The 26,394-nt window shown below is 39.2% G+C and overlaps 1 protein-coding gene across 4 annotated transcripts; it reads left to right on the top strand.

Annotated features, from left to right (window-relative positions):
- Positions 1-344: 344 nt before the first annotated feature.
- On the top strand, positions 345-25,330 carry MTFR1 (mitochondrial fission regulator 1). Of its 4 annotated transcripts, XM_075743985.1 has the most exons (9): positions 498-520; positions 6,531-6,584; positions 7,005-7,147; positions 10,559-10,657; positions 16,152-16,270; positions 19,475-19,716; positions 21,398-21,650; positions 21,830-21,998; positions 23,636-25,330. In XM_075743985.1, the coding sequence occupies exons 2-9, from the start codon at positions 6,575-6,577 to the stop codon at positions 23,693-23,695; spliced, it is 1,095 nt and encodes a 364-aa protein (XP_075600100.1). In that variant the 5' UTR covers positions 498-520; positions 6,531-6,574; the 3' UTR covers positions 23,696-25,330. The 4 variants fall into 4 exon arrangements, with proteins under 4 accessions (XP_075600102.1, XP_075600101.1, XP_075600100.1 ...); XM_075743987.1 differs by lacking the exons at positions 498-520; positions 6,531-6,584 and adding an exon at positions 345-490; XM_075743986.1 differs by lacking the exon at positions 6,531-6,584 and having other exon boundaries at positions 441-520.
- Positions 25,331-26,394: the final 1,064 nt, after the last annotated feature.

Raw genomic sequence — 26,394 nt, 5'->3', positions numbered from 1 at the left:
GCCGGTCCCACCGACACACACCTCCCCCCCGCACACACGGCAACACTCGCTGTCTTTTCATGCGCGTTTAATGACGCACAGCCGCCGCCTGCAGAGACACCGGCGGCGCCGCAGCCGGCACCTGCGCCCCAGAGCGCCGCTGGTTACCGTTGGGCCGCGGAGTAACGTCAGGAACGCGCCCTCCCCCCGCCCCCCCCAGCCGGGCCCTCACGACGATGCGCCGCCGCCGTCGCGTAATCACCGGCGGTTTCCCCAGGGCCCCTTCTTATTGGAGGGGCCGGTCACGTGACGCCGCGGTCACAGTGGGCGGGGCGGTTTCGCGCGTCTCCTCCGGACGCGGTGGCTGTCGGGTAGGTCGCGGCGCCGCAGCCTTGTGGAGGGCATTCGAGGTCCCGCCTCTCGCGGGCGCGGCGACTATTGGTCGGGGTGGCGGCGGGGAGGCTGCGGATTGGCTGTCGGGGGGAGTCGCGAGCCACGGTGGAAGAAGCGGGTGAGAGAGCGCGGCCGTGGCGGACGGCGGGTGAGGCGGGGGCGGCGGGGCGGGTGGTGGCTCCTTCCCTGAGGCGGCCCGTGGGCCTGCCCTTCCTCCTGGGCAGCCCCTCTCGTCGCGTCCGCTCCCGGGTGGGGGGTGGTGCGTGTGAGGGGGAGCGCGTACCCGGGCCCGGAGGCTGCGCTTAGCACGCCTCTCGTCGTCTGCCCTGCGGGCCGCTGCCGGGCCGGGCAGCGCTCCGCTCCTCCGGCTCAGCACCGGGCGTCCTGTGTGTGTGAGTGGGTGGCGGGGTGTGTGTTCTCCTGCGGGGTCTGCGCTCAGGAGCTCCCGAGTCGGCGCCGAGGGGAGGTGGGGGTGCTGCTCGACTGGAAGTGGGTACAGGCCGCTGAGGGCGGCCCCGCTCAGGGCTGCTGTCCCCGGGCAGGGCGGCGGGATGGAGCCGCCGCCTCCCGCTGTGAGCGTGGCAGCGCCGAGGGCCGATCCTGGGCAGGACAGGTGCCGGGCAGGCAACGGCCTTGCGAAGGTGGGTGTTTGCGCCGCCTTTCCAGAGGAGCAGAGCAGCGTGGAAACGGGTCGGGGTGTTGGGGTGGAAGCTGTCGTTTCTGCAGGCAAGCTGACCGAAACTGAAACCCTCTTACGTTGATGTGCCGGGAGTGACAGGTCACGGCATATCATGTAAATAAAAGATGATCTGGAGAAACTTGAGGGAAGTTTTTTAAGGAGGCTTTAAAATACAGAGGTAGCCTATGGAGGGAAAAGGAGTCTAGTCTTAAGGGGTCTGGTGCTTATTTTCCCTTTCTGTAAACTTACGATGCTTACTTTGCATACCTTTAGTGGTACTGCTGCTGTGCTCAGGTTCTTCTGTAATTGTTGTGAATAAGTAACTTGCTAGATGCTTGCTTTTATTTTGTTTAACAAGCTGTCGAAATTCCAAATACAGAGTGTGAGTAGAGTTTGAATGCTAACATCAACCATAGTGCATTGATCTCTGTCTGACAGCGTCAGCAAGGCTTCATTAATGTTTACACGTTGTCCTCAGGCAGCTGTAGTCCTCTCTAGCTCTTGTGAAGACAAGACTTACAAAGACTAAAAGAAAAGGAAATAATTCTGTCTTCTGATACCTATTGCTTTTTACCTAGGTGATAGAAAACTCAGCTCCCTTCTTTTTTGAACATTAGCTCTAAAAGTTCCAGTTAACTGTTGCTGAATCAAAATAATTTTCTCCATAGAGGTCACTAGCTGAAATACTGTGTGTGTAGGAACTAAACATTTTTACAAAGCGAGATTTTTGGCAAAAAAAATTGAAGATTTTAAATCCTTTTTCAAACAAATACACCCTTTTGTTAATAAAATTTGCATGCTCTTGTTTCTCAAAGATGTAGCAGAAGGACTGGCATTAACAGCAATGACTAGGGAGGTCTGTATGTCTGGCATGAAAGTGTAGTTGTATGGTTATGTCTGTATAGTATAATACTGTACGGTTTAGAGATGTTGAAGGATTTCACTTACCTCTCTGTGGTATCATCTTGCACCGTGTAGGTATAATCTCCACTGAACAAAGGCTTTTGATTAGACTAGTGTTGAAACATGGATTTTTTTTTTTGTTCTCCATCCTTAGTTGGCAAGATATGGTAACATGAGAGATGTGATGAACATGGTTTTGCACTTTGATGTATATATGATTGGGCTATATTATTAAGAAAGCTTTATCAGCTTCTATTGCAAGTACGTATTATTTTCAATTCTTGCTTTAGATTTCATGCTGATATTAGCTTAGATAAGCCCTTGATTGTCTCTGTAGTATTCAGTGACTTTTATCTCTCTCTGTGTATCTTTCCAAACAGGCGTTCTGAAAGTATTAGGGCACTTCCTTATTTTTGGCTTCCAAGCCAAAAAACAAACCTATTTGGCTGTATGATCTCTGCCAAATACATTGCTTATAACTGGTCAGTGTTGCTGTAGGAGAGGGTCTAGTCCTTTATCAGAAGATTCTTCTGCCTGTTTGGCTTGCTGTTGCTGTGATAACTTTTTGTTGACTTTTCTTTATTACTTCTTTAATATGTTTCCTTATTAATATAATTTCGTGAGATGAGCTTGGATCATGTGTCAGTCTTAAAGACTGTGAAGATATGCTTGCCCTAGTTCCCTGCTAAAATAAGGAGGAACCTGCTCTTTTTGCATGTGATTTTTTGATGTGGTTGGTATTCCTTTGAAACCGTGCTTCTTTGAAAATTTTGTACTTCTTTATGTTATACATACCCTTTCCAGACTAGACCTTTCATTTTTCAGATTTCATGCGTTTGTTCATTCTTTGTTAAGGTTGATCTGCTGCATCAAGCCCATTAAGTCATTCTCTTTTATTTTTGTGTTGATCTTACATGAATAAGAGAACCTTCCTTCAGTAAGAAAAATACGAATATCATATTTCTTTTTAAGAGTGAGAACTCATAATTTGAAAGGGACTTGGATAAATACAACATTGGAAAATGCACATAGAATAATTTAAATTTGAAAGCAGTTACATCTGATTTTTCTTTCTTTTCATCTTTTATGTGTAGGACACACTAGAAGGCCTAGCAAAGGGCTCCATTTCATGTTTACTGAGTGGAATGCCTTATGCCTACAGCCTCTAGAGCCTTTATATTTATTTAATGAACATTTTGTAATTTATAAGTGATATTATCTCTCAGCTTTCTAGGCTGATATTTGGTATGACAGTATTGAATGAAACCTGCAAAAGTGGTTAGGAAAAGTAGGGGCAAAAGAGAGTTCAAGGAGGGTAAAGTGAGAATTCTGATGCTCAGAAATGTAGACCTCCTCATTTCTGAACCAAGGAATTCCTTGGCATTTTTCCATATCAGAAAGTAAGTTCTTCAGCATTGCTAATTTCTGTGTAAGTAGGGTTTTATAAATGAAATTCCAACCCCCACATGCTTTATGCAGTGAAATGTAATCCTTTGTGTTACTACTCTTCTAACATCTTTTGGTATTCTTGCCTATGACTACTGTTCATTGTTGTCATAGTTTTGCTTAAGCACAGCAGAAGGATCATGTTTTAGAGCAATACTGCTATCATGCAGTGCATTTTATTGTAGTAATTGAGTTGGGGAAATTTTATCCGACTTAAACTACTGCTAATTTTAGTTTAGGTAGCATAAAGAAGATAGAGGCTAAATAAAACAAGCATCAATATTTTAAAAGAGGTATTATTCTAGCTTACTAAAAGCAATAAACATCTAACTCCTGCAGAGCATGAGAGAAAAAATTGCTAGTTTTCATTCTTGCTGCCCAGCAGTTTCTTTTGGAATGAACTCTTTCTGTTCTTGGCACATAAAATAATTGTGAAATAACTGAGATTTATGAAGAAAGGTATAGTGCAATATAGTCTGGAAGAAATGAGTATGAAGTTTGTCTGGGGATAATTCTAGAAAACGGATAGATCTCATAAAAATATCAAGCTGATATACTTAGAAGCATTTTCCTCTTAGATCTCCTTTTAGATAACAAATTAGCTGGAGGTTTTTAAAACATGGTGGCTTTCCTTAGTGCCAGGAACTGGTTGGTACTCTGCACTCTTACAGATTGACTTTGGTCACTTTCTTCTGCAAAAGCAGAGAAGAGGTCATTGACAAGAGCAATGAGTTGATTACCCCAGTCTTGGGTACTTTAAATATTTAGGCTACACAAGAAACAACCATTTATAATGTAAACTGTAAATAATCATTTTACTGAAGTAGTTGCTCTGTTAAATTAATGCACTTTTATATTCGGTCATCAAAGTCTGGGAACCTGGAATTATAAAAGGTCACCTGAATGTTTCAGGGCAGTATAAGTATTTTGGACTGTTCCCGATGCTTTATGTCATCTTGCTCCTTCTTTTATTCCTGGGTCTTTTGGATCTCATTGACCAAGTTTCTAAAAGTAATATTTCAGAAATTGCTTTGGCTAATTTCTGAGCTGTTCAAGGTGAATTTCATTAGACACTGCTGTCCTGGGTGCTTATAACTTTTCAAGGTTGTCTATAACCCATTTACCATCTGCCTTTGTCTTTCTATCATTTTCAAGTGAAAACGCAGAATATGCTGACTGACTATATCATTCATCGCTTTCCTTCCTCTCCTGTTACATTGTGGCTGTATCTCTTTGTCTCTTGCTTACTCCTAATACCTGTGTAGGGGGCTTTTTACGCCTGCAAGCTGGAACCCATTTTGTACCTTAGGCTTTTTTAACTTACTACTTCATATTTATACTATTCTGTCATCCAAATATTAGGCTACTTTTTTTTTTTTTCTTCTGCATATGCTTTTGTGCCTTTAATTGGTTATCTTGTCAGTTTTTGTGTCATTCCTTTGCCTCTTTGCCTCTCTTTTCTGAGTTCATGGAAACTTTCTAGACCTGCTCTGATTTCCTCAAAGGAAGTTCTAACACTCTTTTCACTTCTGTCCAAATTGTCCGTCTTATTAGAGACTCAGTCCTCCTAGTTGATCAGAAACTAAATAATACCTTTTCTTCACTTCCTGAAACAAAACATGACTCTGACTATGTCTGGGGATTTTTAAACTAATGACCTGGCTATGTGTCGAAAGAGCAATGTATCAGGATACAGTCATCCCTGTATAGTCCTGTCACTTGCCTTTACCAGCCAGCCCTGTCCTTGTAATTGCTCAGCAATACAGACTCTACCTTTTTTTCTCTTTTGTTGGAATGTCTTGGCACGGCTTCTGTTTTTCTTTGATTTCCACACTCCATGTTAAACGAGTCTGAACTTTGGAATGAGGCAGGGTGCATCACATGTATCACACTTTTGGAACAGGTTTCCCCTTTTAAAGGAGCATTCCTGTCTCTCTTATGTCACCATATCTCTACAGTGACAGATACGATGCCAAATCTAATATGGGGCATGTAGGAAGACTTCTGTTCTTCCTGCTTTAAAAACACAGCAGGTGCAGTGCGATCAAAGATCCATACAGTGCATACAGTAGCTTGTCTAAGGGAAGAATAGCAGATGCCTAAAGGAAGAACAGATCAAGTAGGTGGTAATGCTTCCCTAATAGACTTTTCTAGCTTTCCATAAAGAAGTCCATGACTTACTTATTTAGTATGTACAACTGTAGTTTATATTTGTGGCTGTTTGGTAGGTAGCCCATTATTCTTCCCTGTTGTTTTTCTTATAACAATTGCAGTTTCCATTCAAATCTTGTGGTGATTAGGTCACTTTTTTTTTAATAACTTTTTTTATTTTACATTTTCATTAGACTTCCTTTAGCTGATAGATTAGTAGTTTCTTCCTAGTTTATTCAGAAACAAAAGAAAATCCTGTTAAGAAATGTCTTTTACTTTCTGTGGTGATGAGAAACTAATATCAACTTTTTTTTTTTTTTAAGCCCATCTAAAAAAAGATAACTGTAGAGTTACACTGTTCCTGCCAAGTTTCCACAAGAAGCAGATTATTACTAAGGAACTGTAAACTGTTGGAAAAACAACAACCCACATTTGTAATGGAAACAGTGATGGTTTAACTGTAATGCTCGTGGCCACTTTCTAACAGCATACCTTTTCCATCTCCCAACTTTCAAACTTCCTGAGTACCAGTTCCTTGCTGCTACATTGCTTTAGTCATCACTCTGTGTGTATGTGTGTATAAATATATATGTATGTATGTAGTGGCTCGAGCAACACTATTATTCATACTACAAATATGTTGTTCAAGGTGGTTCAACAGAGTGTTGTTTCTAGCCTGATACACAAAACAAATGTAAACCTAAATTTATGGCTTCCTTTTTGGTTTTGGTGGCATACACTTCTCAGTGGCATCCAAGTTATGATTGGTGTAGAACACGGTTAAAGAAAAACTACTGTTTTCACTAGAGGAGCAATAAAACCATCTTGATTTAAATGAATGGTAGTAGATATAAATAGATACAATTTGAAATCTGTCCAACTTTATAAATCGCTTGAATATTTTTGGGTCCCACATCTATGCTATTTCCTGTCATTTTCTTGCATTAGTCATTTTTCCATGTTTCCTTTCTCTCCTCAGTTGTGGGAAAAAGGAGGAAACAACAAAACTATCAGAGAATGTGAATGAAGAGAGGTGATCAGCTTTCTGTAGCTTGTTCCTGCATAGAAATGAGTTTTAGATAGGAGTATGGCCCTTTAATCTTAGTGTTAGTCCCCAGCTGCAGGCATTCCATAGTGTTCGGTGCTCACTTGGAGTTGAACACCATCATCTGTCCGAGCTCAAGCGAGCAATCATTTCCTCAGCTTTTTAATCATTAGCTTTGCAACAGCTTTGATTTCTTGAAAATGACACTCCTAAAAATCTTTGTCACCTGTATTAAGTAAATGCCTTCTGGAATGCCAATACTTTGCAGTACTAGGGATTGTTGTCATCTAACATGTCTTGCTTTCAGTAACTGTGTCTAAAGCTTGTTCTTTTAGGAATACATGTAGCAATTTACGTCTGTATATGTTCCACAACACCCATCTAAAGTTCTTATGTTTCTCGTTTCAGAAGTACTATGGAACCTCCGCAGCCGTGTAGGTTTGGAAGGCTTAAATCCAAGTTTGGAAAGGCTTTTTCCGTGCCAAATGATTTGCTGGCTTAAGCGCTTAATTAGGATGGCTTTTGAACAAGTTGGATTAAACATGGAATCAGTAAGTGTTTCAAACTTGCTTTGTGTTTTCAGAAAATCAGGTATAGAAAGCACTTCATCTATTTTAGTTTGTGCCTGTCCCAGCAGAACACTTTAAGTATTCTCAATACTTGTATGATTCTGCATTGGTGGAAAAGTGTGAAGTTTACTACTTGGATACTGATATATTGAGTAATGTATGTGCTAAAAATACCGTGCAGTTCCGTCTAGCTCTAGTAACAAACTGTTTACATTGTAGACGCTGCTTTTCATGCTGGGGTTCTATGTGTGTTTTAAAGTTGAAGGAAAATTTTCAACTGATTTTTAACGGTGATATTTTTAAGTGATCTTATTTCTTTGCTCTTGGAGATATGAAAAGCCCCATGGAACTGAGATGATGATAATTGTGCTATATTTACCTCTCCTGAAAGTGTTGCAGTACATGAGAGCAACACGGCTATGGTCTTTATTGGGGAAACAGAGGAATGTGCACACATAGCTCTCCTCTTGAACAAAAGTGTATAGAGAGTTTTCTTTGAATGCTTAGCAGAGAGAGAGATCTGCTACACATCAACTGCTTTGTCACTGGGACCTTTAGGAAGCTATTTTGAGTACAAGTATTTACCTCAATGCAGTAATCCCTGTAAGTTGTTGAAATATTTTAATGTTTTAACAACGGGAAGATCTTTAACAGCTATGTGCAATACTTAGAAGGGTATTTCTTAGTCTGGATTATTGTGGTCGAACCTTTTATCAATCTTGGAAATTTATGGAGAGCAAAATATTTATGCATTGTAAATTAAAATTGCTGATAAGAATCTTTATTTTACAATTTTATTTGAGATTTTGTGCAATGTAACTTTGAAAATTAAAAGTATGAGAGTATGTTGGACTGCCATGGGTGGTGTTGCAGTCATTGTCAGCAACATCTTTCAGCCTAAATGGGGCAGAGGGGGAACAAATTTTTAATCTGTTTCCTGCCATTCTATACTTGTATCAAGCTTGTGGTAATGCAACTACATTTCCAAATGTCAGCTGTTCTGGACAACAGCAAAAGACTGATGCAATAAGAGGGTATGACTAAGTAATATCTTGCAGACTTGTCCTGCAAGTGCTTCAAGTCAACAAGAAGTTGTGTGAACTTGGCTAGAGCAGTGCTGAGACTTATTAGCTCAGCTGAGCAGCATGCTGACTTTATTTGCATACCCTGTGGCACAGCTTGCATGCAGTTTTCTGAAAATATTGTCCAGGCATATCTTGAATTACCAAAATTGAGTCATTAAAAGTTTTGGTGCACCAAACCACTGTTGTTGAACAACCCCAAGGGCATTTGGGCACCAAATATTTTTGAGGATCTGGGTGCTAGTCAGCATCTTGTCTGTGGTCTGAGCAATCTCTAAACAAGTTTTGCCACTTGTTTGAAATGCACTGCACTTATGTTGGTAATATAGCATGTAGTCCAGGCTCTTGTGCTGTTGTGGAAGTACTTCTGTAATTAATTAAACCTTCCCTTGACTAGTAGTATTTTTTCCAATGCAAGATTGCTTTGAGGCTATCGCCAACACTTCTGCTTCTAGCATCAGAATCTGTTGTGAATAGTGAGGCTGTATTACTGCTTGTCAGTGACTTTTTCTTGAAGGCTCCTGATCTACCTGCTGTTTGCTCAGGCACACAGACAAACAGTAACGTGATAGTCATTAATGTGAGGTCTTTGTTGGATGCATCCAAAATATAGGATCAGAGTACTCTGCACTGAAAAAAATTGTATTCAAACTCAGCAGCATATTAAGTAAGAGAATATATGTTTCATAGAATGGAAAAAAATGCATCTGAGTGGATTAATAGCAAAGTTGCAGCTCTGATATGAGGATCTAGCATAGCATGTGTGCAATGATAATTTATTTTTGTCAAAATTCATACATTCAAATTTATACATTCAAATAAAGCCAGAGGAAGGAAAGATATTTGTTTAGAAAGAGGCAAAATGTGTGAAGTTTCTGAGATAATATAATCTAGGGAGAAATAACATGGAGCCTAAATTTGTCTTTTTAATAGAACCTTCAAAATCTAAGAGTAGTGATCTTTGCTTAGTATATCAAAAGGTTATTCAGCTGTGTTGTGGAACTCCCACAGCTGCACTACACTAATCACACAGGCAATATTGCCATGACAGACAAGGGTTGTTTCAGTATTAATAGCCTGGATTTTATCTGTTTTCTTTGTTGGGCAACCTACTAACAGGATGTTGACTTTGCTTGAAGCTATGAGCCTTTAAAAACTTAGATCTGAGTAGTAAATTCATATCTACAGTCATAAGTAAACACTGGCTAAGTTTTTTAAATTATCATACATTGTTCTAATTGTTTACTAACAATGTACTCTGTGTTAGAGTCTTCCCACTATTCTTTTTCTTCTTTGCATTGTTATTGTTGACTTTCTCTGTACTGAAATCTTTCCTGCTTCTCTCTGGGATGTTTGTTTGGGGTTTTTTGTTTTGTTGTTTGGGGTTTTTTTGTTTGTTTGGCTGTTTTTTGGGGTGGGGTGGTTTTTGGGGTTTTTTTGTTTGTTTGTTTTTTGTTTTTTTTTTTTTTCTTCTGGCTCATTTTGTAGTATTCTCCAAGGATTAAAGTCTCATTTTATTTCATACAACTGTGGTACATAGTAGAGCAAACATTCCCATCGTTAAGTACAACAAAAGGAAGCAAATTCAATCTCTGTTGAAACAATGTAGAAGAAATTTGAACTGCAGTAGAAACAGTTTTGATGAAGCCAGGTGTGTTGAAGTGCTGTGTGCAATTTTCTCTAGGCGAATGTATTTTATTTATTTTTAGGACAAAGTTTTGTTCTTGTATCTTTATTTTCCCTCTTTTCCTTGCTCTTTAATTTCACAGTTACATTTTCATGCTTATACTAGCTGATAGTTACTTTTATTAAGACTGGTAGACACTGTACCTGTGTTAGAAGAGGAAAAAAAAAAAAGAAAAAAGATATTTTGGGAAATGTAGAATTACATAACTTTGGGTTTTTAATGATTGAGTGGCTTTTCTTGAAACACCTTAAAAAGAAGTGTCTGACCCAATGCAGATTCTTTATTGTCTTGAAAATGGACAAATTATGCTTTTGAAGATGCTTCTAGCTCTTGAATGCTTCTGTGTTACCTGATGTATTGCTTTTAATTTAAACTTAATGCAAAGGCTGTCTTGAACTTAAACAGCCATAGCCAAATTTTGTGCCAATTTAAGTATAAAATGTAAGGAGTGATACAGATTTCAGTGTGTATATATATTTATAAATTATATTCTATTCTAGCATGAAAGGCATAACCTTAAATATGTTTAGCACAAGCATGGTATGGAAGGATAAGGGAAAACTATTTCAATGTGATTTAAAAATCAATTACCTAACAGCTGGCTTCTTTTTCCTTCCCATCTAGGTGCTTTGGTCAAGCAAGCCTTACGGTTCATCTCGAAGTATTGTAAGAAAAATTGGCACTAACCTCTCTCTTATACAGTGTCCAAGAGTTCAGTTTCAGGTAGGCGTTCTCACCAGTTTAAAATATGTGTTTCACTATACTGGTAAAGGGATTTGCTCTTGAATTGAAAGATTTTAAGCAAATATGCAGTTCATTTAAATAAATGACTAGAGGGTTTGTAAGAGCAGAATATGATAACCCGAGCACATAGGAGAATTAGTTTACTTCAGTTCTTCCCACTTCCAGTTCAGATTTTTTCCCGATATGGGTTCTTCAGCTTCTGTACTGCCTAAACCCTGACTCTATCTTGCTTGTAACACACATAATGAAATTTGAAACAATTTTTTTTCTTAAGGAAATTGGAACCTCTAAAATGAGGCAATACAGTATTAAAAAGTTATTTCTGGAAGAAATATCAAAGAGAAAAATGTTTGAAACATTTCTATAGGCAGTACTTATAAGCTAGGCTTAAGAGGCATGTAAAGATGAACACTGTTACTTAAAAATATTTGGGAAGATAAACAACTTTATCAGAAACTAAAAAATTAATAACAAGATAACATGAGTACCCTGTTTCCTTTTGTATGAAATACCAGGCTAGCACTGTATAGGTGAAGGGGGAACATCAATTCTGTGCAGTTTTCTGACTTGTTTGCTTTTAACTTCAACTGCATATAGTGGGAGGGTAAAGAGTGAGGGTAAAAGCTTAAGGAGGAGAAAACCCTTGCTTTTTATAACAAGTCTTTCAGGAACAGATGGGAAAATGGAAGCTGTTACACATAATCGCTTCAACTCTGTGTGTGTTAGGATAGGGGGCGGGTGTAGAATTGGAGAAATTTAGTGTTTGAAACTCAAGCTGAGAGAGGAATGTTTCTTGGGCCAAGCAAGGGCAGGGAACATAAAGATGAATAGTGGGAATCATCACCCACAGTAAGACAAGGTAAATTCCACACAGCTGAATTTTTCTCTGTTTAAATTAATTTCTTTATCCTATATGAAATGTATGAACAATTTAGATTTGAAATTATAGTAGCAAAATCAGATAGTTAGGACTACCACAGAATCCTTTTCGGTGTGGTAGCAAAAGCCATGCTAACATTTTGCCTCTCTTAAATAATTACAGTGAGAAACTAGGGGGGCAACCATCTTCCTCTACTAGTGGCTTGGTGAAACTTAGAAAATACATACATATGTGGTGGGGGTGGGGATTTGTGCAGGTGAGAAGGACGACAAAATGACAATGCTGGATTTAAACTTTTGGATATATAGTAAGTAGTAGTGTAGTATAGTGGTTATGCCAGCAATAAGGCTCCATGTGCCTCAGATTTGAAAGGAAGTGAAGTCCTGCTATAATGTGTCTGATTTTCTGTACTATAAAGGCCATACAAGGGAAGGTGATGCTCATTTGCAGATAGTTAGCCAAATACTGGCTTCTCTTATTATGGCACATAAAATAAGGCATTTCTGGTTTATGTTCCTGCAAAGAGCTGTAAGATACATCTGGGGAATCTGTTCCTGAATATTTTTTCTGTTGAAATAAAAATAAGTATATGTCTTTGTCTGAATTCTGTGTTTCCTTTTAAAGAGATATTCCGTCAGCTTTACTTAGATTTTATGCACACTAAATATAAACATTCATCTTCTGTTAGATGGAAGGAAAGGATCCTAAAAATAGAAGTACAATTGTCAGAGCCGATTGAATTAGAAATATGAATTTCAAAATTTGAGCCTTGAAACACATTGAAATTTATATTGTTTATGCAGGCTTTTGATTATTTTAATAAATAAACTGCTGAACATGTAAAAGTGTGATGCTAACATCTGTTTTTTATGTCTTTATCTCAGTGTTAAGATTCTGTAGTGAAGTTCAATACTGGTATCGATCATTTTTATGCTGTTGCAATTGACGCTTTCCTATAGCTGTCTCTTCCTCTTTCTTTCTTGCCAGCTTTAGCTATATTATGAAAGGACCATGCACTGAACCTTGCTGTAAGTCACTTTATTTAAAAACCAAAGCAAAACTTACTTGCCTCATCTGAGGGTGCATGTATATCATCAGTGTTTCTAACTTTATCCAAGAGCAACAAACTTTCCACAGGTCTTTATTTTCATTATGATAAATGGATAAGAGATACTGAGAGAATCTCTGTTATGTTCATTCTTTTTTCTCTTCTTGCATGCTTTTGTTCAGTTTGTCTGATAAAATGGGTAGTAGCCTAACACTTTGATTTTTGAGGTCTACTGACTGTTGTAGTATCTGTCTCTATGGATCTTTCCATAGTCAACATTTAAATTAATTGCTAAATGCGCTTATGTATTCAGTAAGCAGTGGCAGAGCTTACCTTATATACTCTATATGGCATGAACAAATGAAAATGGTTCATATAGTCCTTTTGTATGTCATATTTTTTAGGTTTATCTGTAATCTTTAGGAGAAAATAAAGTTACCAATGTACCCTAGGTAGATTCAACCAAACCTACAATACTGTCTCTCAAGATAGAATCCTTCAGCTACAGCAGCTCTGTTCTAGTCCCATGCTTCTCCTGTTTGCCTGATGCAAACCTGATAAATCAATAGAAGTCTCCGAGGGAATTGGCCTGCACATAGCAAACATCAGAATTTACTGGGCTAATTTGAAAAATCATAGCAAGTTTGTCTTAGTTGAAGAAGTGTTTCCAAATATTTAATACCTAATTGTATTAGTAATTTGAAATTAGTGTTTTTAGTCTATCCTTAAATGTATAAAAATCTTTGTTCTGCTTCCCACTTCCTGGAGCAAACAAAAAGTAGGGATCCTGCTTTGACAGCCTCCTAAGCAGCATTTCCATAGTGTAGTGGTTATCACATTCGCTCAACGCACGAAAGGTCCCTGGTTTAAAACCAGGCGGAAACACTGGTGAGGCTGACTCTTTGGGAGTTGGACTCGCTGATTCTTTGAGTCCCTTCCAACTCAAGATATTCTATGATATTAGCCAAAGCAGCACAGTATGTGTAGGCTTTACTTCAGAAATTCACGGAGTAATGGGTCTGAAACCTGCAGGCATGCATGCGTATGTGTGTGTGCAGCATACGTGCACACTAAAATAGGCAAAAAAGCCTGTGAAGGAAGAAGTGGAGATAGCAACCACATAGTTTCCAGAGAAAGAAAAGCAGGCTACTTTACTTTTTCATTCAGTTCCTGCTGTCCAGTAGAATCGGGCCTCCATTTTCAGCTCTTTGTTCTCCGTTTCAAGTGCTGGCAGAGCAGTTGTCCAAGTTTTCTTCAGCTGAGATTGGCTGGAGGAATATGGTAGCCACAGAGTTGTTTAAGCATCATTCTACAGACAGGCAAAGGTTTTAAGAGATGGGTGTTGGCTTTTAACCTTTAAATTAAAGTAAAAATCTTGCATTACCTTGAAATCCAAAATCTGCTGCTGTGGAAGGCCTGGTTGTTTTTAGGGATAGAGAAAAGAAACATCTGTATATGGGGTAACAAGCAGATTCTGTTTACATATAAATATGAATAAAAAAGTAAGAAGAAACTTGCATCACAGTATAACAGAAGGCTTGCTACTAAATGTTGGATTAGAAGTTATTTATCTCACAGTGCAGGAAACCTGGCAGTGGTAAATGCATTCCTTACTGCTGATTTATAAAATTATTTTTGATGCAAGTATGCGTAGTGCCTTTATTTAAATGTGGCTTCAGCCTTCTAATGGTAATAGTTCCTCATGTGGCCGTTACCATCAGGAAAATCTGTATCACCTGCAAGAAGTGGCTAATGCATTATGGATTTTTTAAGTTGCCATTAACATTAATACAGATGCTGTGGTCATGAAAATTTATTTTGATTTTAAAAAAGAAAAAAGCCAAGGAAACCTCAAACAATGAAAATCCTAACATGCAATATAGTATTCTCTAGACTGTTTTAAAGAGAGGCAGACTGTGATGGTATTAGGCACAACTGTTAATGTGATAAACATATTACCATCTGTGCTGATGCTACCTGGAAAAAACCCTGTTGTTTCCAAATGATCCGACGGTGCCAATACACACTCCTGGGAGCTGTGATAAAGGCTCACATACAAGTTGCAAGAGTGTGAGGTGAAGATGACTAATCTCAATTTCCAAAGCTGTTTGTAACAACACCTGGGGAAAAAACAACCCCAAACCCACAACTTCTATCTTCCTGTGACTGGCGTATCAAAGGCTACAACTAAAATATCTGTGGATGTTCTTCAGAAATGGTTTCATCTCATCCAGACTGCAGTTCTGCTGTGATCAGTCTGCTACAAATTCAGGTTAATGCTAACATTTCATAGTTGCTGCTACATAATCCTTTCCTCTTACAGAGGTGAGTTGCCTCGAAAATTGACCTAAGTGCTAACAGGCTGGATCCAAGCTGTCTTCACAGACTGTTACATACTACCACCATCTTTGTCAGTATTACTCGCTGCTTGGCCACTACCAGCAGCAGGCAGTGCTTAAACAGCTACAAGGACTTGTGGAAATTTGGCCTGTGGATTATATGTAATACAAGCAAAAGAGGTGGCATAGTTGCGTGGGAGATTAACTCAACATGACAGACTGAGCAGAAGAAATTACTGAAAGATGTTTCAGTAGCTTTTATCTGCTAAGATACTGAGACCAGGCTGCTCAGTAGTCCAGTGACTGAGTACATATGCCCTTGTCTAACGTGGGGCAGAAGCCAGTATTTCAAAGTAGATTTGAAACCTTTTTGTGTAGTTGTGGCTATGGAGCATGTATTGATGGTCCAAACAATTTTTCAAATATCTGTTCAGGTTACTTACCCATAAATCTAAGAAAGGTTCCAGTCTCTGGAGCTTTGCTTGCCTTTGGCTTCAAACAGCTACAAAGCTAATGGCAGAACCATGATGGGAAATGGTCAATTTGTTTGGCATGCTCTAAATAAGATTGTTAGCAAATACTGTATTCTGTTATGATTGCATCCTACCTCTCACTCAAAGTCTTTGTGATTATTGAGCTAGTAGAAATGGCTTTCTGCTTTCTTTTTTACTTTTTTTTCCCTTGTATAATATGCACACCTTTATTCTTGTACAGAAATTCTAGAAGTTGTAGGGGAAGGGAAACACACTTCAACAGAATTTCACTTTCAAAACAATACTAAATCAGAGCAAAAGACTGAAGAAGTACTAGTAGCATTAACATCTTTTTTATCTATTGGTCATGGCTATAATTTAAAAACATTATTTGAGTTAATATAGCAAACTACTTGAGAATGTTGATGTTTGTTTGTCTTTAAGGTAACAATTTGCATTGGATTTTTAGTGTTCAGTGCTGTTGTGTGATAGTATATGTAGTTAGCCATGAACCTCTGTAAAGCGTTCAGCAGACTAGATCGAATAGTTTGAAGTCAGTGAAGTGGTTCTGGACTAAGCCCAGGACAGAAATAAGTGTGCTAAATCTGCAGATGTGTTTCATGCATGAATGTGTTAGTAGTTACATGTAGCCTCACTAAAAGTATTGGGTGAAGTAACTGTGACTTGGGCTGGGAATAGTGACTAAACCTTCAATCTTGTCTTTGAAATTTAGCTTACATCTCATGCCACAGAGGGAAACCATCCTAATCAGCTTAGAGATGATGCAGTGGCCTCCTTTGCAGATGTGGGATGGGTTGCTCAAGAAGAAGGTGAAGTCTCTACAAGGCTCAGGTATGCTCCTCAAATCTTCTCTTTGAACTTCTGAACTGAGAGGAAGAAACCGAGCTTCTCTCCAGTGAGAATCTACTGTGCATTGCAATGAGTGGAGAGCACGTGAATTCTGGGAGAATAGAGGAGTGTTAGAAAAGGTAGGGTCTGGAAGAGAAGTAGTAGAGGTTAGACTAACAGGATTATGAATGAAAGACTGGTTTGAGAACGTATAGGAGACTGGCTTTATACAAGGAAGACTTTTTTTTTTTGTTACTTATTTATTGCAAAGAATTGCGTGTGACAGCTTCAAGCAACCTTGTCCCCACAAAAATGTCTGCTGTGGTATGGCACAATTACTAACACTGATTCTCCAATTCTCCTGTGATTTTCATTAATACAGGGCAGTGTACTGTACAGTTTCCTAATTGGCAGCAATGGTTATTCTGACAATCCAATAATTGGCACGTTGTTTTTCACCTTTCTGGTTAAGGCTCTGCAGTCTGCTAAAGACAATTAAAAAATTATGGTTTATATTTCATCTTTAATCTTCATAACGAAAACTGGCAGGGAAGCATGTGAGCACCTGTGTCCAGAATGATGGGATAGGTACTGTTGTGTTGGACCAAGAGTACTACATAGCACCATGACTGCCTGAAACAGGTTGGCTGAAGTGACGAAGTTCTCTATTCCAGCGTACCCAAATTGCTGCTCAGACTAGCCAGAAACAAAGGGCCAGTTCTGTAGTGCAGAGGAAGTTTTTTCTTCTAAACAAACTAACCTTCCAGAGAAAGGCACAGATTGTTGGCTTCAGAGATTACTGGAGGATACTGTTCTTAATTTGAAAGCATGAAATAGGTTAGTAATGACCTAGATGCCCTCCAACATGACTTGCCACAGTGAAGCTTTGCATAACAAACATTCTGGCACTGCCACATTAATTTCACAAACTCAGAGGGGAGTCACAGAAATCAACGCTTGTTTGGGAAACACTATTTGTAAAGTCTATTTGATGCGAAGGAAATTAACTGGCCAATGCTACTTTTGTTTGCACAGAAACATTTTGTTTAGGGATTGAACTGTAAAGCTATTATGTTTAATGGAGACAACTGGGAAAATAGCTCTTTGGTGCTTCAAAGAACCTATTACAAAAGATGTAGGACTTGCATATTTGCTGAGACATCTGCTTGTGAAGGGGGGAAGGGGGACAGATGGATGTGGGATGGGACTAAAATAATCCTGCAGATATATAGTGACCTTAAGGCAAACGGCTTATAATGGAGCATAGTAAGTGAATTACTTAGCAAATACGAGTATTTCAGTGTGCACCGTTTATTACATCTGCGCAAGTATTATGTAGTGGAGCTAGTATGCATTAGGTGTTTTCCAGGCTTTTGAAATTCTCTGTTTCAACAAGATCACATAGGTGTTACTGTTAAATATACATTCACTGTATAATTCAGTAAACAGTCTTGCAGACATAGTTTGGTTTTTTTTTCTGTGAGTGCAGTTTTACAAAGGAGGCAACTAAACAACAAATCATTTTTCCCCTACCCTTAGTCAGAGCAGTAGTGACCATTCAAGCATAATATTTTTCCACAGTGTTAGATTCCAATCAAGACATTACCTTAAAACTCCGTTACTGCTCTGAGTGGAAAATACCCTTTGTTGTTTAGCTGTTCTGCACCTTTAAATTCTAGAAGGCAGGTTTTAAAGAGCGGAGTGACCGCTGGCTCCTTCCACCTTACTTACCTAGCGAAAGCAGGGAGATGGCTGCTTTAAGAACCATCCTGTTCTCTTCTTGGCTTTAGTTGTTCTCTATTCCTATCTAGATAACACCATCTAAATTTTAACATCCATGATTAATATTCAATTCTGCTTGAACAAATTTCTGCAAGTTGTGCTGATGTTTTCTGTCAGTGTCATGGAAGACTCAAATGTGTTTCTAATCCTGGATGGAGGTGGTCAGAGCACAGGGCTTGTTCTAGCCTTAAATCTTGGCTCTTGCTTTAAGCCTAGCACAATTGCAGATCTAACATGATGTGCATGCAGAGTAGCTTAACACATGCATCCAGAGCGACAGGACTCTTAAAGCTGTATTAGTCTGGAGCCATTCTACACATTTTGAAATGTCACTAGCCACTGTTCTTACTCTCCTGTTTGAATAAACAGTGGAATCCTGACTTGCCTGAGAAGTTTTGGGATTGAAGTTCAGGAGGATTGAGGAGTCAAGTACGTGGTCATATTTTGCAGTTATAATGTTTATGATAATCTGTTATCAGTAATCCTTACCAATTCTATTTGAAGAATCATGGAGTAGTTTGGATTGGAAGGCACCTTTAAAGGTCATCTAGGCCAACCCTCCTGCAATGAGCAGGGACATCTTCAACTAGTTCAATTTGCTCAGGTACTTGAGATAAACTGTTTAAAAATGTTGGTGTCTTCAGTGAATATAACTGAAGCACTTTACAAAAGTGCTTATTTGGCTGCAGATACTCAGTAATGACTCTGTGTGTAACATAGCTAGAGCTTTGGGGGGTAATAAAGGAACGCAACAGAGTTGCATTTTCTTGCTCTTGTGAGAAAGAGGAAGGAAGCTTACTGACTCTTTAAAATTTTATAAAGTTTTCTTCTCTATAGTTTTATTTATTGTGTTAGAAAACTAGATGGAGGACCATTTTCCATTTACTGATAAGCAGCCTCTGCCTCACTAAGCTGTTTAATGTACTCCATACTCCCAACACTGCTAAAATGGAGGACTGTCCCTTCAGAAGTTCAAAATGTACAAAAATGTGCCATGGAACTAAGAAACTCTTCCTTCTTCAAAGGAATCAACTAGAAGCAACTATTTGCAGCCCATGGGGGAAAAATGGTAGCATTTGGGCAAAAAAAAATTAAGTCTTAATTCCAACAAAAAATACAATAGGCATGAGCCAGAGATGTAGACTGGGGGTGAGGAGGAATGTATTCCTTTTTTCTCCTGAAAACAAGGATTCCACAAAAAGCTGGCTAGGGGAAGAGAAGAAATACAGCTAGTGATGCAAACAGAAAGGATGTGAAACTCTTATTTACTTTAAGCTATATAATGTCTTGGTGGAAGTGCTTTGTGTAAAGGCAATTTTGAAGTCAGGCCCTCAACTTGTATTCCTGATTCGTACGTAACATTGCTGTTGTTTTTATTGATTACAAAGCCTTTAAAAAAGGAATCTTGTGGTATTTTTGTTACAGGTCAGAAGTTTGGTCAAAACCAGCCCAGCCTCTTTCAGATGAACTACGTCATTCCAGAAAGTCCCCATGCAGACAGATGTCCTTACAAAACTCGTTGGAAGAAGAACCGGTGTCGAGGAGCACAGTGACTGCAAATGATGAAGCTCTGCAGAAGATCAGTGCTCTGGAAAATGAACTAGCCACTTTAAGAGCACAAATAGCCAAAATTGTAATCTTGCAAGAACAACAGAACCTGATACCAGGTATTAAATTTGCTGTACTCTTAGCAAAAATTAGTTAATGAATTTGTCCCTTTTATAATTAATAACGTGCTAATTTGTTTTTGTGAGATACTGCACCACTAAACACTTCTCCATATTGTTTTGGTTAGTTTGGTAGACAGACCTAGTGTACTAACCCAGGGTTACAGAATAGGTCTTGAAGACAAGAGACCTGCCAGATTTTCTGTATTTTCTGGTATTCCAAAAGTCTTCGTGTTTGTGTGACAGTCTGCCAGAATTCAGAATCTGTGGATGAATAAAGAAGTATTAAACAGCTTTCAGAGCAAAGCTCATGATAAACACGATGGCTTGAACCAAACTAGAAGAATGTATTTCAATTACTAACACTTAAGTCTTCCCATCCAGTAATGAAATAGGCTCCCTGATGTCGTAATCATACAATGCTTTTGGAGTATTTAATACACATCTCAAGTTTATCAAGTAACAGAAAAGGAGATTAATTGTTTCCTGCAATCATCCAGCTGGAACCACAAGCAGTGTACTTTTTCTGGTAGTAAACCACCTTTGCCTGAGTTCCTTTCTCCTCTTTCCCTCACCCCTGCCTGCCTTCCAGTTGTAAGGCGACCATCGCCCATTAGTGGGAGATGGCCCTTGTTGACTGCAGCTGACAGCCATTCGGTTTTCACTCTTCCCTGAGGTCACTTAGCAAGTACCGTTTTGCCTACGTTTATGTATAAAATCATATTCTGATTCTTCAGATGCTCATGTTTAGTTTTTGTCTGTGAACTGATAGCAGTTACTTTATTTTTGCTTAACTATTCATATTCAAAACTATAAAATAGTTTTAAGGATCACATGGTTTCACTCAAATTGTAATTATTGTGAAGGTTTTGTGAAATAACTAATAACTTCTTTTTCATCATTTTCTCTTTCCCTCTGTTGATTAGGGAAATTAAATTTTGATTTGATTTTATCATCTTTACCTCCCTCTTCTGGTAGAATATGGTAATGACACTGTGTGTATGTCTACACGTACACAGAGTAGATTCCTCTTGTATTATCTATGTACGTATCTTTACACACTATACTCCAAGCCTCAAAACTCTGGTTTGATCTGGTTTTGCTGATTCCTTTACAGGTGCATTTGAGCAGAGGTTTCCTCATTTGTTTGTCAAGTCATTACTGCTATTATATTTATAACATCAATTTTTACCTAGAGTGCACGGAATTTGAAATCAAGATTATGGTGAAAATCTCTATCTTCAGACAGATGATTAGCTGGCCTAAAAATCCTTATCCTCAGAGAGCTGGAATAAGCTTCAATTTAAGCAGTATTTCAGCTCTGAAATTTACATTTAAAGATCTTGCATGGTGATTTCTTATTGGTGATGCCAAGTAGGAAGGAGCACTGCTCATGTGGCAGATTGTATGTGACTGGTAATATTAGGAGCAGAACATAACTAAAAGACATTGTGACGTCCATCCCGTTGCAGTAAAGACATGAATGCACCTAGAATTTGAACTGGAAGTTCAAAGAATGCTTCTCACTCTTAAGTGGTTTACAATGAAGAAGTTACATGATAATCTAAAGAAGGTGCAGGGGAAGCAATTGAAGCTATTATAGTTGTATTCTTACCTGAGCATTTGTGGGAAGTGAAGGGGATTTACAAGTAAACTGCCATGTAACACGTTTTATTTGTAGTTGGGTCAAGTCCAGTTGCTTCAGCTGCTGTCCCTGTTGCACCTCCACCACCGCCACCTCCTCCGCCACCGCCACTCCCTCCCCCAGGCCTACAGCAGAGCATGTCTGCAATTGAGCTCATTAAAGAAAGGAAAAACAAAAAAACGAACTCTGGACAGAAGCCGACAGAAAATGGGCCAAAGAGGTCTGAAATACCAAACATGCTAGAAATCCTCAAAGACATGAACAGCGTGAAACTACGCTCAGTGAAAAGGTAATAAATAGAAATAAATATCAATGTATTAACATTTGCATTAATGATTTGTTTTTATGATTCAGAAGTATTTCAAGGCGAGACAGATGCTGATGTAATCTGACAAACAATGCAAAAGCATTCACAACTTCTAAAGCTTTGGGTTGGATTATGTTAATGGTTCTCTCTCCCTTTTCTAGATCATCAGAGGGTACAAAATCTAAAGTAGCTGATCCTGCAGATCCCGCAGCATTAATAGCAGAAGCACTCAAAAAGAAATTTGCTTATCGATACCGAAGCGATAGCCAAAGTGAAACAGAAAAGGTGATTCCAAAGACTGAAACAAAGACAAAGACTGAGGTAGTGCTGGTGAGTATTGTGATTCTGAGCACACACTTGCACTAAACTATAGTTGTCGTGCAAGCCAATGCCTGTCTTTCTGCCAACATATACAAATACCCAGGAGTTAGCATCCCTGTCCGCAGAACCCTATGAAGTACTGCTCACGTGCCAGGATTTGTGGCAATCGTGTTGTTAGCATCAAGTCTTAAGATGGTGTACTCTTTTGGCCCTACGTTTAAAAAGCCCTGTTACAGTTTTCTTTTTTTATTTAAAAAACAAAAACCTTTTCTGTTGCCACGGGCACGCGATATACTGAAAACTTGACTCCTAAGGGCTCCTACCAGAATCAAATCTGAAGTGAGTTTGCCTTTATTGCCAACCTTAACCATTACAATATCGCATGTGAAATTTTGAAGCAAGATCCTGAAACATGGCAGCCATTCCTAGGAATGTAGAAAAGAAATTGTTCAGAATGCCTGCTTGATCTTGGTATAGGGATTTTCTTCTAATAATCAGAAATGCTGAGTAAATAAAAGCAGTTTCTTTATAGTGTGAGAATGTTAAACTAAAATTTAAAATTATATTAAAATGATCTTTAAAAAACACATCACGGTACAAGTTAATGGCTTCTAGTTTATTTCAGATAGATTGATTTGAAATTGAAGTAAGGGGGTTTTAGTGGCAAATGTTCAAGATGCAAGTTTCTAGCAATATACACTTATTTAAAAAACAGTCTAGCATAGATCAGCTTTGTTAGTAAGCAATCCTTGAAACCTTGTGCTACAGGTTTCAAGGAGAGGAAGAGTAGAGAGTTACTTTTCCCTTGGTGCATTTGGAAAAATGCACGTAAAACTCCAGAAGCTGGCTGTACTCTGAATTAAGTTTTCAGGAAAGTAAGATTCCCAAGCCACAAGTCTCAGGACTTCTGGCTTCTTCAGCTTATTAATTTTGACTGACTTGCTTTCTGGTTCAGGCCTTTAAGGTACATTCCTGTAATGTTCATGCTGTTCTTCCTAACTAAAAGGCTGGATATTCCCCAAGAATTAATCTGTTTTTCCCCAGCATCTCTGGGGCTTTAAGGACAAGAACACAAATTGACACTGTTTTATTCACACATGGGTTTTTCATGATTTTCCGATTTTGAAATTTATATTTCATCAAGTCCCCAAAAGCTAAGAAAATTGAAGGTTTTAATTTGCTAAATGATAGAATGCTGATCCATAATAAGCTAATAAACATCTGTTATCAATTACTTATCAATATATAACTTCTTTGTGAGATCAATCCTTGTATGATACAGTTTTTAAAAGGACTTGCACAAAAACACAGGCTAGAGTAAGAACAGAAATACCATTAAACTGCCGCTAGAGCAAGCGGTTGTCCACTTCTAAAGGTGACTGCGTCTATCTTCTTATTTTGCTGTGGTAGAGTGGTCAGAGCTGCTCCAGCAGATGGGTAGCTGCCTCACCCGAGCAATTTCAGCTGATGGCTGACACAAGTTTCTTTGTGGCTACAAAGTGGGTGAAATCCGCAGGCTGATAAAGGAAATTATCTCTGCCCAAGTTCTGGTTTTACTTACTTTTTTTTTTTTTTTTTTTAAACTTGGGTAATACTCAACTAGGTTTCTGTTGAATGCAGTCTGAACATGTTTCTGTTTTTTCCAGTTTGGACCGCACATGCTGAAGTCTACAGGAAAAATGAAGACTTTAATTGAAAAATCTTAACTTATAAAGATTACTACACGAAAGACTGTTAAGCTGTTTTGTCTGAAATCTTTTATGTTGCAAATAGCACTAGTACTGAGTGGTCTCTTACAGGAAAAACCTAATGTGAAATGTAGAATTGAGGCACTAAACATGTTTGTATGTGATTGATCAAGGGGAATAAATTTGACCATTATACTCAGGTATTAATTTTGTATTCAAACCTGGCTTTCTACTCAGACTTATGTGGTGGTTTTAGTTTATTAACACTAAGTTATATATACAACATTCTTCGTGCGTAACTGACTGCCTTAGAAATTTGTGTACAGGTTAATACTGATAGTGATACATCTTTAAGTTAATATCAGTTATTTGAGCTCTAACTATAACTTGCACTACAATGTTTAGTTTGATAACAAATTTTTCACATCAAAGTCTTTCTTTTAAACTTAATTTTAGCAAATTTTTAGCCCAAAGAAAACCTGAATGCATTCTGCTTCCTTCTGAAAGAAAGCAGAAACTTAAATCAGCTGCAGAGGTCACCTGGTATGAGACATTTTTAGTAGTAGCACATTTTTGTGCAGTGTTTTTGTTTGTTTCAAATGAGTTTGCAAGGGTAAGAGGACAAAATCTACTTGTATCATCCCATGGCCAAGGTAAAGAACACACGACGAGTAAATCATGCTGTGGGAGCCTCTGTGAACAGGCAGTCCAATGAATTTGAAATAACCAGTAGATAGCAGCAGAGTAAAATAATGTCAGAGTACGTGCTAACTAGCGTAGGAGTGGTGTAGATAAGGAAAAAAGGTACAAAGTACTGTGGAGTGCAAGTTGCCAAAAAGTACATTGCTCATCTGAGCTGTGCTGAGAGGTGCTCAGGGACACCTCTGTGTCCCCAGCTTGGTCCCCAGCTAGGCTTCTGGCAGCAGGGGCCTGCGCAAGCCCTCCCGCCCTCCTTGCAGGGAGAAGATGGTACAAGCTGTTGCACAGAACCTGGTTCCCAGGAAAAAGCCCTTTCGGGGACTTCCCAGAGCAGCCATTCCTGCCAGACCTTTACGGAGCTACTTCTGCAACCAACCACCCGCGCTTGTCTCTCCAGCCACGGATACAGGAGGGGCTCAAGCTAAAAATAAAATCCAGGTTGAAAAAAGGCGGTTTAGGAACCGGAGAGCTACAACTTAGCTGTACACTTAAATGAAGCCAAGGTTTGCTCTGGCCATAGATGAGCGTAGAAAAAGCTGAGTCTGGGTATTTCAGTGGTCTGAGCTGATCTGGCTACTGGAACAAGTACAAGTGCCTCTTGGAGCTTCTGTTTTCTAGGAAAAGAAAAAAAAGCAGCTCTTCTTAAATAAAAAGAAAGGTGAACGGCTCTGACGAGGTTACTGAAGATGACTGAAGCTTTGCTGCCTATAACTGGAATGTAGATTGTACAAGCCAGGAGGATGTTTTTTGGTGGGAATCCTAAAATGGTGTTAATATGTACACAGTGTAACTTCCTTCCAAAACACTCTGCCGTCAGTCTTACTGGCAGGCCGGTAAATCTTTGTGTTCTTTTAAATGCCTTTAAAACACCTTTTTGAAAGTTAATTTTGGTTTCAAGTTTTGTATTTAATACTGTATTGCCACTATATAAAATTAAAAGCAGTTAAAAATAAACATTGCACAACGTGATTTATGGTACGCTACAAATGATAGCAGCCACAATAAAGTCTAGTTTACATTCTATTATAGCAGCTATAAATCAACTCGCATGGACTTCAGGACTGGCCTACTTTCCTGGCTATGCAGCAGCAATAACAGTAGAATAGCACGGCCCTGTTAATTCAGTTATAGTCAGATAAAAAAAAAAAAAGAAGGATCAGGAACCAGCGAGAAGTTTATGGCCCACCACAACCGTAACAGGAAGGTACTGGTTTAACGCCTCTGCATCCCCTGAGACACTGGGTTCCCCTGACAGTCCCCTGGTGTGGCACAACCACCCCTCCAAAGGGCCACGGCTTCCCAAGAGCTGGCACAGAAAACCTCTGCTGAAAGCATTTCAGCTTACATGATTGTAACGTTGGGGCTCAAATGAAGTAACTCAGTCCAATTAAATCATTAACTTGTACAATTTAGGATATCTCCTGACCTGTTAAAGTATGCTAAAAAGGGAGAAAACCCCACACCAAACACTGCCACTTTGAACTGCTGATGTGAGATGCAGGTATCCAGCACCCCAGAAGTACAAAAACACATGGCAAGCCTTATTAGTGATATAAAATTATGGTAAAAGTAACATCGCCTGCACAAGAAAATGAAGTCACAAAGCTGCCATCAAATAATTTTATACTTTTCTGTACCTTAATTTGCCTCTACTTGCAATCTTACACGCATCGTGCCCTGTGCCCAGAGAAACACCTCAAGCAGAAGTACTCGAGCTAAGGACATCCCTGCACAGCGGGCAGAGACCACTGACGTCCCCGAGGCCTGTCAGTGTCTGTCCGTGTTGGTCAGTGACCAGCGCGGCCCCCCAGGAGCGGATGCGTAGGTTACAACAGGTTATGGTGGTAACACTGGCTGGACCCCGGCCGGCTGACTGGCTGCCAGCAGCTGTAACATGTTAGCTATGCTTCTAGCTTACGCGTGCTCAGCTCTGATGTGAAGCTATAGGAATGTTGAAGTTCAATGTGGAGTTCTAGAAGGCATTTCTAAACAGCGTGTTTAAGAAAAGGCATTCCTTT

This window comes from Balearica regulorum, chromosome 2, assembly GCF_011004875.1.
Source record: "Balearica regulorum gibbericeps isolate bBalReg1 chromosome 2, bBalReg1.pri, whole genome shotgun sequence".
Taxonomy (NCBI): Eukaryota; Metazoa; Chordata; class Aves; order Gruiformes; family Gruidae; genus Balearica; species Balearica regulorum.
This window is presented reverse-complemented; position numbering and strand designations above follow the sequence as displayed.

Bases quoted from the DNA above. Each gene is read 5' to 3' on its own strand.
- MTFR1 (XM_075743985.1), top strand. The intron at 7,148-10,558 runs GTAAGTGTTTCA...CTTCCCATCTAG, and splicing joins TTGGATTAAACATGGAATCA to GTGCTTTGGTCAAGCAAGCC. The intron at 21,999-23,635 runs GTGAGTATTGTG...TGTTTTTTCCAG, and splicing joins CAAAGACTGAGGTAGTGCTG to TTTGGACCGCACATGCTGAA.